The 14,561-nt window shown below is 33.3% G+C and overlaps 1 protein-coding gene across 1 annotated transcript; it reads right to left on the bottom strand.

Moving 5' to 3' along the window:
* Positions 1 to 301: 301 nt before the first annotated feature.
* Positions 302 to 4,250, bottom strand: LOC120087310 (probable arabinosyltransferase ARAD2). The gene is made up of 3 exons (XM_039044274.1): positions 3,541 to 4,250; positions 2,494 to 2,747; positions 302 to 1,018 (listed from the first exon to the last, which is right to left on the bottom strand). The coding sequence occupies exons 1-3, from the start codon at positions 4,217 to 4,219 to the stop codon at positions 467 to 469; spliced, it is 1,485 nt and encodes a 494-aa protein (XP_038900202.1). The 5' UTR covers positions 4,220 to 4,250; the 3' UTR covers positions 302 to 466.
* Between the last annotated feature and the right edge of the window lie 10,311 nt (positions 4,251 to 14,561).

The following is a 14,561-nucleotide window of genomic DNA, read 5'->3' as shown; positions in this document are numbered from 1 at the left end:
TTAAAGATCAAATTGAAACAAAACTCAAATTTCAAGAGAAATTATAAAATTTTAAAATTTAAGGACTAAATAGAAATCAAACTCCAAATTCAAAGACTAAAAACATGACATTTTAAAACTTAAAAACCAAAAATAAATTAAACTCAAAATCTAAGGAGTAAAATGCTAGTTTCCCCTAAAATCAGTATGAAATGAAACATTTTTGTTGCAAGTAGAATTATGAAATGCCAGAACATCAATTCCAGTGACTCAAACCAAGAAACCTCTTCCTTCCCCTTGAATATATGTCAACTATCTTCAGTTTGAAGGAGAATAAAACCACTTAAAATGGGATATTTTCATTATAATAGAGATCTGCTACATTGATTTTTTAACACCAAGAAAAAAAAAATCATATATGGGTTTGAACTAATTAACCAATGTAATCTAACACCAAAATAAAAACTTGAAATTGCAGTGAATGAAATTAAGTACAATGGCAGCGAAGAGGAACTGACACACCCTCTGGTTTTCTTCTCTCCCTAGCAATGGCTTCTTTTATCATAGGCAGCTTTTGGTGGACTTTTCTCCATATGTGATTGACAGCACCATCTGGAGGAACTGGTCCAATACCACCAGGATGGCCATTTTCGTATTCGAAAACGGGTTGAACCCGAGCCATATATTGCCGCAATCTGTTCCTCTGCTCTTCTGGGATGGTTCTAAGGTGCTTCACAAGCCAGTTTGGTTTCAATGCATCACTAACAGCTACAAAAACAGAGAATTGTGAGTAATCCAGCATGTCTTCAAATGGAAGCTCGATGTTGTCGCTCACAACTACAGGTATACAAAGACTTTGGATAGCATCGAAAAGGCGGCACGATGTTGGGGTATCCCCAGCTGGGTGCAAGCAGAACTCTGATGATCTCATCCCTTTGATGGATTGCTCCTTACCTGTGGCATTTGGGAACCCTTCTTCCATTATAACACCAGGCTCATTAATCAGCAAGTCCCAGAGTTTCTCCCTGACAAGCCCTCCCTTTTATATGAAAGTAAGTAGAAAATATCAGCTTCAGAACAACTTAAGTAGCTGGAGCAGTTGATTTAAATATACCCACAAATTGGAAGTAATCAGTTTTCAAGAATTGTGTTTCTGTACTTCAGAACAGAAAATATAAGAAAGATAAGTTAAGTTCAGTCATTTTTAAGGATTTTCAGTTATTCTCCCTTTGACATCATGAGATTAGAATAAATGGTGTAACAAAATTGATATTTGTGAGGCTCTTGGGCATAGTTCCCGAAACAACTATTTTTTAGCATATTACCAAGTTTTCTCCATTAACTAACTTGAACACAGAATGATAACTGAACTCTGAATAAATCCATGAATATGCACCTATAAAACCTTATCAGAAACATTAGGATCTAGTCCAGTAAAGCCATGCTCAAACGAAGACTCAACTTAAAGCTCAATAAGAATCAAACTTTAATCTATAAATATATGGTTTAAGCTATCCCAGTTCATATGAGCACGAGCACGTGCACGGATATGTAAGAAATCTATATCATTGGAACAAATTCAATAAGAGAACTCTTCTACTTGTATCCCTAAGTGGAGACATCCTTCCCAAATTCTAAGTTGGAGTCAGCAAATTGGTCTTAAAAGAATTATCATGTTTGAGCATGTGATGGAAGCCTATAACAAAATAAACCGTCATTTCTCAAGCAGAATTCAGCTTTACAAATTTACAATAGCATAAAATAAAAAGTTATGAAATATTTTTTTGGGTTAAAAAAAATTTTTGGTCCTAAAATTTCATTGGAGTAATAATTTAGTCCTTGAAGTTTACTTTGTAATGATTTAGTAATTGTACTTTCATATTTGTAACGACTTAGTCCTTACTATGATAAATCTCATCAAAATAAAGTATTAATTATTATTACATAATAGCTTATTCTTTACGGTTTATAAACAAATATGTTCCCTAATAAATTTATATCTATATATGTAAGAAATTTAACTAAATCTTAACAATATCTGACGATATAGACTAAATTGTTACAAATTGTAAAGTATAGGAACTAAATTGTAACAAATTGTAAAATATAGGGACTAAAGGCTAGATTGTTACAAATTTGAAAATAGAGGGACTAAATCGTTTCAAATAAAAGTTCATGGACTTAAAAGTTCAAGGACTAAACTTGGTGTTATAAACCTGTTTTTTTCTATCCTCTAGGGTCATTCAAAGTTCAAACAACTTACATTTTGACTAATCACACAAAGAAACAACTAACTCTACAATATTAAAACACTCAGATGAATGGCTATCATGATTTGACATTACAGCCCCAAAAAGCATATGGATATGAGTGGCCTGTTATAATTACTAGGCCATCCTGATGCCGTTCAAAGATTATATAGACTGAATTTCAAATGAACTAACAGCAAATCTCCAGTTGACAGCATAAGAAAATATAAGACCTTAGTATTGAAATAAGATATTCAATACTAACCCGATGCCTATGTTTCGCCCCTTTGAAATAAAGCAAGGTCTGGCGCTTCTTGTTTTCTGATAAGTGCAGCCTAGGTAGTAAATGGGTATATGGAACAATCACATCCTTGAGTACTGAAACTTGAGTGTGCTGAATCATATCTGGTGAGGAACCGTTAGATGATTTCGTGTCAAGCCTGAACCAACCACCAAAATCTACCACAAGCAGAACAGCTGGAGCTATCTCGGCTTTGACATGCCACATCGCAACTGGGTCTGTCAAAGAATGCTTCAAGTTTTAACATTACCTGACAATCCAGAGGACTAAATCAAAAAATGCTAAAGTACGCAACATTATTAGTACTTGATAGCATCAAGGAGGGATATCTCCAAGAAGTCTTAACAAAAAGGTGTTTATTTGTAAAAGGATTGCTAATACAAATGATTAATCCTCTGATCCTCTCAATTTATCGAGGATTAACCTATTATCCTATTAACCAAACAAACTATCTTGCATGAAACTAGAAGTGATTAGAAAACTGCTAAAATTACAAAATTACCACTAATTACACTCCATCAATTTCCTACCTCTTGAAAAAGAACTCATCCTCATGTTTAACGATAATGAAGTAGGACCATTGCTACAAAGAACAAATCATTTCTTTTAATGATTGATAATACTCCAATTGAAAATGAAAATGTCTTCTTCAGCTTAATGAAGGACCACCTTAATAGTTCATCAAATTTTCCATTCCATAGACAATTTTAAGCTACTAACAAAATAGACAACCTAACCAACGAGAATAAAAAACCAATGACAAACTATAGTAAATTCAAACTTAAACTTAGAGAACTCCTACAAATGACACTGCACCAGTTCCATTCGCTCCATTCTTATGCTCTCCACTTTATTAAATGTCTAACAGGAAGATCTACTGAGTCAGCATGATAGATTTCAATCAAATTTTAACAACCACAGCAAGCTGAATCATTCTCATCCAGCCTTCCCTCTCTCACTCAACAATTCAAATGCTAAATTCTAGAGATCGAGATAAGAAGAGAAACATACCAGTGAGAACAAAAACATGGTCTCTCCCGCCAGACTTCTTCCAAGCATCAGTACTCTTAAGAAAATCCATCACATTCCTCTGCCGCTCATAGTCTTCATTCCCCACCTTCTTCCTGAACACACCCTTCGCCACTCCCAACTGCATTTCAGCACTCATGGTGGCGAAAAATGGCACAAAAACCACATCGGCTTCCTCAGCTACGAAAACCCTCTTGGCAAAAGATCCATCCCTCTGCGACTGTGGCGTCATCAGATCCCCCAAAATCCAATACTCCGCACTGTACTGCTTGATCAACGGATTCTCCGGATATGGAGGGAATTGGAGGGTTTTCTTCATCTGGGTCGATCTAATTTCACGATCAGCGTCGCTGCCAAGCCTGGAATCGGACTGGATGGCCCAATACTGATCCAGAAGGCCATAGTTGAGGGATCTCGGAAGGTCTGCAACGAAGACTTTGATGGATTGGTGGGAAGAAGGAGAGATGATTGAACTGAAGAGAGATGAGGAAGAGGAGGAAATGGGGTTGGAAGATGGAGTGAAGAGGAGGAAAAGGGAGAAGAAGAGGGTTAGGAGAAGAGTGAGGAGAAACAGAACTGGAACAGAGCAGAGAGAAGATTTGGTCTTTTGAGCCATTTCTGTTTTCATAATCACTGGGTTTTCTTTTTCCAGTGATTTCATTTTGGAAGTGAAATTCGATCGGAAAAAAGAACGAAAGGATTTTCGAACATAAGAATTTCACGTGGGATGCACGTGTTAAATAAATACTAATATTAAAAAAACTAAAAAAACTAAACTAAGAGTAACAGAGAAATAGACGGGTTTCTCACAAGGATAACTCAAAATTTAAGTCCAAATGGAATATTATCTATATTATAAATATTATTGAAAATAGATGTCTATTAGATATTCATGCTTAGTATCCATTGACCATGTGTTATGTCTTTATTTTTCAAAGTATTATCCATGTGTCTTCTAATTCTTAATGTCCATGTAATCCATGTTCTACTTGTTAAATTGTCTATAAATAGTGATCTTTGATGGGTTTTAAAAGACACACATTAGACAAATTCCATACAAATTGGAGAAAATAGAGAATTTTGAGATTTTTCTCATTTCTTATTTTGTTAATTTATTTTATCTTATTTATTTATATATTATGTTTTTATTTTATTTTATTACTATATAATATTTATTTTAATATTATATTTTATTATCATCTGTGTTCCTCAAACTCACAACATGTTATCAGCACGAGCTCCTGTCATTTTCTCTGCTAAAGGTAGGTCCTAAAGGTATGTCGATTTTTCCCTCTTCGTTATAATTAATAAATTTAATGTTATTTTGCATATTCAATATCTATTAAATTTCTAACATAAGTACAATATTTTGTGATAGTGCTGCCATGACAAATCTCATAAAATTAGAACTTGTCACCCTTGATATTAATGGCAATAATTATTTGTCATGGTACTTGATGCTGAAACCCACCTTGATGCTATGAATCTTAGGGAGACTATTAAAGAAAGAACTATGACATCCAGTCAGCACAAAGAAAAAGCTATGGTTTTCCTTCGTCATCATCTCTACGATGGATTGAAAATGGAGTATCTTACAATAAAAGATCCCGATATCTTGTGAAAAAATTTGAAAGAGGGGTATGATCATAAAAAAAAGAATAATTATTCTTCCTAAAACTCGTTATGAGTGGATGCACTTGAGCCTACAAGATTTCAAATCAGTAAGTGATTACAACTCTGCATTATCTAAAATCAGTTCAAAATTGTTGTTATGCAGAGAGAAAATTACTGATGTCAATATGTTAAAGAAGACATTTTCTACATTTCATGTCTCGAATATGCTCCTGCAATAGCAATATCGAGAGAAAGTTTTTCAACAATATTACATCCTAATCTCATGTCTTCTCGTGGTTGAACAAAATAACAAGTTATTGATGAAAAATCATGAATCTCAACCAATCGGAACAACACCATTCCCTGAAGTGAATGTTGTGAATGTTAATAATCGTAGTTTAGGTCGTGGTCGAGGTCATGATCATGGTAAAGGAAGAAATAATTATTATTTTTGTGGTGACCATTCTAATCATTCAAATTTCAAAAAAACCATGCAAGAAAAGCTCCATAAGATAAGAGTTCAAAGAGTGTTGAAAATAAATGCTTCCGATGCGAAATGACTGGACATTGGTCACGTACCTGTTGTATGTCAAAATATCTAGTTGACCTCTATCAAGCCTCTGAAAGAAAAAGGGAAAAATGTGGAAGCAAATTTTGCATACCAGGATAATGATATATTTGACACATCCCATATGATAATTTTAGATGTGGCAAATTTCTTTGAATCTCCTGAAGAGAAGATATATTAAGGAGATAGGATATATTTCATTGAAGCTTTTCTACACTCATGATCTTAAAGAAAATGACAACATCACTATACAACAAATTTGTTAGAAGGATAACCTGACAAATTTATTTACAAAGGCATTACTAGCCGTAAACTTTTGAAAAATTGATGCACAACATTGGAATGCGGCAATCGAGAGATCTTAAGTGATATTGTCGTGAGGGGAGAAAATATATTGTATTTTTTTTAAGGAGTATGTATTATATGTACTATTTTTCCTTAATTATGATTTTTTCCCATTGGGTTTTTCCTAATAAAGTTTTAACGAGGCATATTACATATATATATAATGGGCATTTAAGGGGGAGTATTATAAATATTATAGAAAATAGATTAGCAAATTCTATCATAGATTTAACAAAATTCATGCAATTAAGATGTTCCATAGTTCATTAAGGAAGTACCCTAATGCCCTAATTAGCCAATTAACTCTAATTTAGTTCTTAGTTGCTTCCTAAAGACATTCCACAATTAGTCCCTAAATTGCATTAAACTCATGGGTTTTCTTAATTATGACAATTTTTGAAATCAAAAGACTGAAAATTCAAGATTGATTGTATGAATGTTCTAAATTAGTAGGTTCTTTCAAGAAAATAGGAAAAGGAGTCCAAGTTTCTATCAAGATTACTAATTCTTGCAACCTAATTATAATTTTATTATAGAACCATATAATTTTGCATACAAAAATAATTAAATTTGAGTTGCCAATTCATTTTTAATCAATTTTATTCAACATCTCAGCAAGAACATTCAAGAATAAGTAATTATATGAAAGAATTCAAAGAAAAGTCTCAAGAAAATGTTAATCTACGTAATTCCTTGAGAAAAAAACTTACCTACTCATGGATATGTAAATTTTTCAAGAAATCCATTAAGAATTGCATAATTGGTACAAAGAATGAAGTAATTTTGATATAATCTCTCTAAAATTTACAAAGAATAGCTCTAGTGTTTGTGGAAATCAAAATCTCTCTCAAAAAATGAAGTTCTCCTCCTCTATGAAGTCTGAAACTGAAGTCTTTTTTATTGAAGAGGGTCACACTACGACCCTACAAATTTGCAGGTCCAACGCTCATTTGTGCAGGCGTGCACACACTTTTTATTTTTTCGTCATTCTCCAGAGTGTTGCAATGCTGCATAAAGCGTTGTGACGCTGCCCTGTTTTGTAGCAAAATGTAACATTCTGTCTTTCAGCGTTGAGCTAGCGTTGGCTTACGTTATGGAGGGAGTAATGCTTGAGGTATGCAGAATTGTTTCAGTTGAGGGGTATATTGGTAATCTTTCATTGCTTTTTTTTCTTAGTTGACTCTTTTGGTTAATTTGACTTCGTTATGCTCCAAACTCCTCGAAATAACTCCATGAGTTTCAGGATTGTCTTTTACCTACAAAATAAACTTTTTAAGCAAACAAATAGTGTATAATTGGGGGATTTAGCACTAATAAGATAGTTCTTTTCAAGACCTAACAAAATACCCCCAACTTAGCTCTTAGTCGTCCTGAGTAAGTTAAGTCTATAAATATGCATTCATTCAAGCAAAATATGAATTCGTCTATTCACTATTTATTCAAAGTTTCATTCATTTTTATTTTCATTCACTCATTCAAATGGTTTATTCATTCAATTGACTTATACATTCATTTGACTCTCATCTCAACAGTAAAGAAAGTAACGATACAGACATCTAATTAGAAGTTTAAAATTTTTTCTAACAACGAGTTAAAACTTATTTTTGAAAAGAAAAGGTCTTTTTCTTGAAAAGTCATAAAAGAAAAAACTACCAAGTTTTAGTTTATTTAAAGGTCAAACTAGTGGAAAAGTGACATTTATCTCCCAATTCCTTTTCGCCCTATACTGGCTTGGTTATCGGTTTAAGATATACCTGAACTGCATTAGAGAGAGGCAATTCTAAGGCAAGGGTACCTTTTTATACTCATGCACATAAAACTTAATTGACATTTCTTTTACTTAGAAGGATAGCTTTCACACTCACACCGTCAGGAACCTATCACTCTTTTCTCACGAGTCCTAACAGAAACACGATGAAATTAGCTCTTTTCACCTCTACCCATGCACACACACGTGTTAGTGAAAGTCATGTTATTTTGATTTTGTTTTGCAAGCTTGCTTTATTTTTTTGTTTATATGCTAGCAACTTTTTCTTTTCTTTTAGAAGGTCCTATTTTATCCTCTTTGTCTAGACTTGCTTCTCTGACAAAATGGTTGTTCTTAGACCAAAAGTTGTCCTATTGGGGTAACAAAGAAAATTAATTAGATTTTAAATTTCTAAAAGTTTTAAGATTCTAAATAAATCTAAAAATACTAAGTATTCGATTTTTTGTGAAATTAAAAGGAAAAAAACTTTTCTTTTGAAAATTTAGGTTTCAAAATTTTAAGAGGTCTAATTTTGTTTGTATCTTTACTTAAAAGAGTGCGTCATCAAAATTTTCATCGATAAGAAAGAAATGATTGTGTAGAAATATAATGAGAATATAAAACAAAATGAATGTGATTCTTTTATTTTGTGTTTTCATGTATTCAATCAATCATGCATTTGTTCATTTAGAGCAAAGTAGTCTTTTGGAGCATAGAAAAGAAGTATTGATTCACAATCTCAAAGTCATCATCATAGAGCCACAAACATATGGTCAAGGTATCAAAATAACAAAATGACAAAATCTAAATCTAACCCGAGTTCAGATGCTCAAGGGTTCTAGAAATGCATGTATATATCATTATAGAGCAAAAAATTATGTAGGGCTCATTTTTCTAAACCTAAAAAATTTTATATAAAAAAATAAAAAAACATGTAATGTTTCCCACCCCCAATTTAAAGATCGAATATTGTCCTCAATATTTAAAATATGAAAATGAGATCAAGAATAAAAAGTAAAGGATGTAGAGAAAAACTTCCCTAGTTTTTTGGATTGATTATTTATTTGCTTAAGAGAATTCCTTGTTTTTTTTTTTTTTTGTTTTTCTTTTTTCTTCTTGGGATTACCTACAAAGAAAAAAAAAGAATCACTTTTTATTTGAAATGTTAAAAATAATACAAAAAATAAAAAAGTAAGAGAAAAAGAAAAGAAAAGATTTTGAAAATTGAAAAGAAAGAGAAAATTTGTCATGTTTTTGCAAATTTTTAGCGTCGCTTGCTCAACATTGGTGAAGATGAGTATCAAGTGTATGAGAGACTAGTCAAACACAAGTTCAATTGAACTTGGTTTACATGCACTTCGTTGTAAACTTTAAGCTTATGCCCGTTCACCTTGAAAAATTTTCCCATTTCGGGGAACATCACAATTTTTCAGTCCTTTTAGACCCTTTCTTCTAGGATTCTTGAAACAATTTTCTAAGGATTTGCTCTTCTTAGGAGATGGGAGAGCTTTGGGCTCAATCCCTTTTTCCCACACTTTAAAAATAGAGCAAAGATTAGAAGCCTAATTTTTGTTTTTGTTATTACAAACAAATTTTGAATTAGAATCATGAGCTGAAGGTTTTTCTTTCAAACGAACTTTATTTTGAGATTTTGAATCTATTTTTAAAGTATCAACATTTTGGCGAAAATTGTTGGAGGAACATAAATCATTATCTTTTGAAGAAGATTGATCATTTGTACAAATTTCAAGAGAAGAGTTAGAAACATGCTTTTTGTTTGAATTATCATGTTTGCAAAAATTAAGAGATGCATGAGAAGAATTATGGAAAATCCAATCAAAGTCATACTTGATGGAATGATCAACCAAACAATTAAAATTTTTACACAACATGGAATCTACAATTTCATCAATTTCATCATGTATATCAATGTTGTTGGGAAAATGTTCTAAAACCCGTAATTTGTAAACAATAAACTTATTCTAAAAATTCAATAAGTTGTTATTGAATATATGAATTGCTTACTTCATTTTAGAAATAAATCCAATAAACTAAAAGATCCATGACTATTATATGAGTACTTAAACTTTATGTGGAGACATAAAAGTGGATTAGATTCGAGTAAATAGTCAAAATGGTCTATAGTATATGAATAAGATTGGGTGCCTTATTCTGATAACACTATCGGATGCGGCCCACTCTGTAGTTGTTATAAGGAGTTGTAAAGTGCTACAAACGAAGTGATCCTAATTCGTACATATGAGTTTGCACAAGATCGGACCACGAAATAAGTCACTCTTACTTTATAACGTTGTTTACTGTTTAAAACTGACAATTTCAAAACAATGACATAGGTAACTTGACCTTAATCTTAAGCTAAATATGAACTCTTGTTCATTTGGGATTATCCTTAAATTTGTATAGGTGAGGGTTGACTCAACAACACTGGCTCAATAAGCCTCCCATTTCAGGGGTAAGACTGGGTAGATAGCTGAGGACAAGGGTGAAAGATGAAATTAACTCCTACCTGCTTTTAAGGATAGTAGAGAGGTTGTTCTCTTAAGTGTTGACTCTGGGTCTTGAACAAAGGGCCCCACTCTCTCATTAGCTCGAGAAAGACTCGATTTGATGATCGGATCACAAACCAATTGTTCATTAAAAGATTAGTAAGACTTAAAGAACAAGAGGTAATCTCAGGGGTAAAATAGCCTTTTGATCCAGCCGTTATTACGTACAACCTGTGAAGAGTTAACTTACTAATCATGGTTATATCGAGTGGACACAATATATCTACAGTGAGGGGAGTGCAACTACGGGCTTTAGTGGAGTGACCTAGTAGTTAAGGAATGGGGGTTAATTCGGTGTAAAGAGTTTAGCCAATTAATCTCGATTCGTTGGAACCCATAATCTGTAGGTCCACTAAGTCCCCCTACTAGCTCACAAACGGATTAGCCTTAGAGTAATGTGATAAGTTGATTTGAAACGTTCAAATTAGAATTAAGGAAATTAATAATTATATGTGATATAATTACACGTTTAATTTTAGAATTAAACAAAATTGGAGAATTGATTAATATTTAATTATGATTTAAATATTAAATTCATGAATAAAGATTCATGGTAATGGAATTGGTGACGAATTAATTTAATATTTGATATTAAATTAATAAAATTAATTATTATTTAATTAATTTATTAAAAAATTAATTATTGAATTAATTTTGTAAAATTAATAAAATTTCAATTTTTTAATTAAAATGATTTTTTATTTTGGAAATCAAAAATAAAAGAAGAAAATTGAAAATGGAAAAGTGGGGTTTTCCCACTTTAGGTTCAAGTACCTTAGTCATTAAACCACCAAGTTTTCAGGTCAAATTCACAAGCATGAGCTATGATTCATGCAAGGTTGTTAGTTGCATGAAAGCCATGCAATATAAAGCTGAAATTTTGAGTGGAATGGGCAGAGCAATCGTTGCTGAATGCAATTTATGTTTGAAGAAGTGTTCTTCATACTGTGTAATACCAGTAACCTCCTCTCCAATTCTTTTCTATTCAAGGTTGTTTTGAGCCACACAACTTAATCTAAGGTTCCAAGAGAATAGTAGGGAAAACCTTGTGGTGGTTCACAAACAAAGAAGAAGGAGATTGCAGTTGAAGATCATGATTCAAGAGGCATTTCGAAGGTTAGTGTTGAAACTCTATTTTTAGTTTATGAGCATGTTGAATTTGAAGCCAAAATTAATGAATTAGAATGCTTATGATCTTGTTTAGCTCCCGCTGCTTGCTTCCTAAATCCAACAAATGGAGTATTCTTCAGGAAATTTCATGGCATAATAAATGTTGAATGACTTTACTTATCCATCAAATTCTACGGACAAAGACCTTTTACCTATATCAATTCTAGTTTTTTGTAGTTTTCACGAAGGATCTACTAAGTAAGATAGTAGAAAAAGAAGTGGATTAAGGTTCATCCATGTTTAAGATATTAAAATCAACGGGAAAGATTAATTCACCAACTCTTAACAAAACATCCTCTACTATGCCTAGGGGTTGAATATATGATCTATCGGCCGTTGTATGCAAACATTCATTTTTTGTAGGCCATTCAACTTAAGGTCTTCATAAACATGATATTTATTGAAGCACCTAGATCTAGCATAGCATGACTAATAATCCTTTCTCCTATCTTGTAAGGTAAAGTAAATATTCTTGGATCTCTACATTTTTTAGGCATGTCATTTTTCAATAAAGCAGACACATTTTTACTCATCGTGACTCTCTCCTCTTCCTTCCCTTTTCTTTTCTTAGTACATAAATGTAACAACCCAGATTTGTACGCATACAGGAAATTAAATGTCAAATATTAAGCAGGACGAAATTTTATTTAAAGGGGTGGAAATTTAGAATGGAAAAAAAAAGGAAATTTATTCATTATCCAAAAATAATGAATCAGGGAGGATTAATTGGAAGTTGGACGCTAGCTAATTCAGGAGACAACGGGCAGTAGATAACTTTTTGGTTGGGCACTGCTCATTGGAAGAATTGGAGGTGAATTAATTGCCCATATACTCTTAAAATTTGAAAAAGTTAAAAAGAGGAAGTGGAATCCACAAGCAGTGAAGGCAACCACGCGTGAAAACTAGCGAGATTGGAGAGAAAATTGGAGAGAGCGAGAGTAAAGAGAGCGTGATTCTCAGCGAGACAGTAGGAGAGAGCGGGAGCGGGAGCGAGAGTCGCGAGAGCGAGAGCGAGAGTGAAAGTCACAAGAGCGAGAGCGAGAGTCACGAGAACGAGAGTGAGAGTCACAGCAAGAGCGAGAGTCATGAGAGCAAACCAGCGAGAAAGCTGAAGAAAGCGAGATTCTGAGAATAGAAAGAGCGAGATTTGGACAGAAGCATGGATTATGCGTTGAATTTGGCCACAATCTTATAAATCAGACATGGAAAAACCCTAAAATTGAATACAAACAAAAAAGAATGATGACGTAAGGGCAAACGTTAGCCAAGATTAGGTGTCTTATTGAGAGGAATCCTTAAACCCTAAGTAATTTTAAAGAAGCCATCTGTAGGATGATTTGTCACACTGAGAAGAGTTGAAAACTACTATAAATAGGACCCTTTGCCTGAAGATTTAACCCATTCTCAAACAAATCTTAGTAACAAAGAATCGTGTGAAAGAGTAAGTGTGAGTGAGGAAGTTCTGTGAGGCTAAAAGAGAAAAGCTCGGGTAAGGTGTTGCCCAAATTTCCTTCTAGTTTAAAAAGGGAAAGCTCTACTGATCAAATCATAAAGAATAATAAGGAATAACTAGATCACAGTCAAGGTAAGTAGTTTATCTCACCTTCTCTTTAAATGTTCTATGGTAGTGTACCTTTATTATGTTGCATGATTATGTTAATTGTTATATTGCATTACATATTTAGAACACGTTTCTCTACAAGGGACCCCATGCATTATGTTTGTTCACGATTACGTTAAAATCAAGTTTTAATTAGGTGTAAGTTATGCTTCCAGTCTAATCTTACGTTTATGTTAATGATTGATGTTGATGTGACTCTGGCCCTACTGACTACATGACCGCTAATCATCAGATGGGTTAGTTTTATGTTGGAAGCATAACCGACCACCACATGTTATTATACGTTTTCGGTCCCAATCATACGTTTTCATGACATGTTGCATGTGATTGTACATTTGGTCACTACCTTAAGTGAGAACTACTTACTGGGTATATTAAATACTCATCCTATTTTTACAGACTTTGTAGGTAAGGACACAACGTAGGTGGCAGAATTGGACGTCGCTCAAATGGCCAACCATCAAACTCACTATTATAGGCACATGCATTTTGTACCACCACACTAATGTTTTATGGATCCTGCCGTTTTGTAAAATAAACTTTTTATATAGTTTTCTACCTAATTAATAAAATCTTAGATATGTTCTTTTGAGATTTTTACCAAAACTCATCTCATAATAGAAAAGTCTAAGCATGCATGTCATAGTGGTCGGACCATACTATGTAAGGATCCGGTCGTTACAATAAATCTTTAAAAAAATTAGCATACCTAGGTATTTTTTGAATAGCGTTAAGCAAATGGATGTTAATTTGTACCTTTTTGAACATCTCAACAAGTTTTAAATCAACATCTTCTCCTTTAACCTTAGCTAGTCTACTGGGGATGGAGGCCTTAGGTACATACGGTTCTATCTTAAGGGGAGAGTAGTTATATACCTCTCGAAAGATGGAAATTTCCTCAGGTTCATTTACCTTATTTTCATGCTCATTTACCTTTTCTGGCTTCTTGGGAGATGATTGAACTGGGTTAGCACCTTGAGAGGAGGAAGGAATTCCTTACTTCTTCTAAGAGTAATTCCACTTACATTTGCATGCTCCAGTTGAGCGGGGAGCTTGTCGGATGATTTACTCTCAAGTTTGCTTACCACAGTTTTAAGTTGCGTGATTTATGTGCCTAAGTTTGAAAAGCCTTGTCTAGTCTCTTGTTGAAAGGATTTGGTGTCTTGTTGAAGTTGTTTAGTTTCTTGTTGAAGTTGTATGTTGTCCTTTTGCAAATTGTGGAGTTCCTGTTGAAATTTTAAGGAGTGTTTAGCAAGGGATTTCACTACGTTTTCTAGACACATACCTGAGGCGCTTGATGAAGATTGATTATGGTTCTCGTATTGCCTTTGAGATCCCTATTTGAAATTGGGATGATCTCGCCACCTTTGG

The sequence above is a fragment of the Benincasa hispida genome, chromosome 9 (assembly GCF_009727055.1).
Source record: "Benincasa hispida cultivar B227 chromosome 9, ASM972705v1, whole genome shotgun sequence".
Lineage (NCBI taxonomy): Eukaryota > Viridiplantae > Streptophyta > Magnoliopsida > Cucurbitales > Cucurbitaceae > Benincasa > Benincasa hispida.
The sequence above is the reverse complement of the archived record's forward strand: the minus strand, read 5'-3'. Positions and strand labels throughout refer to the sequence as shown.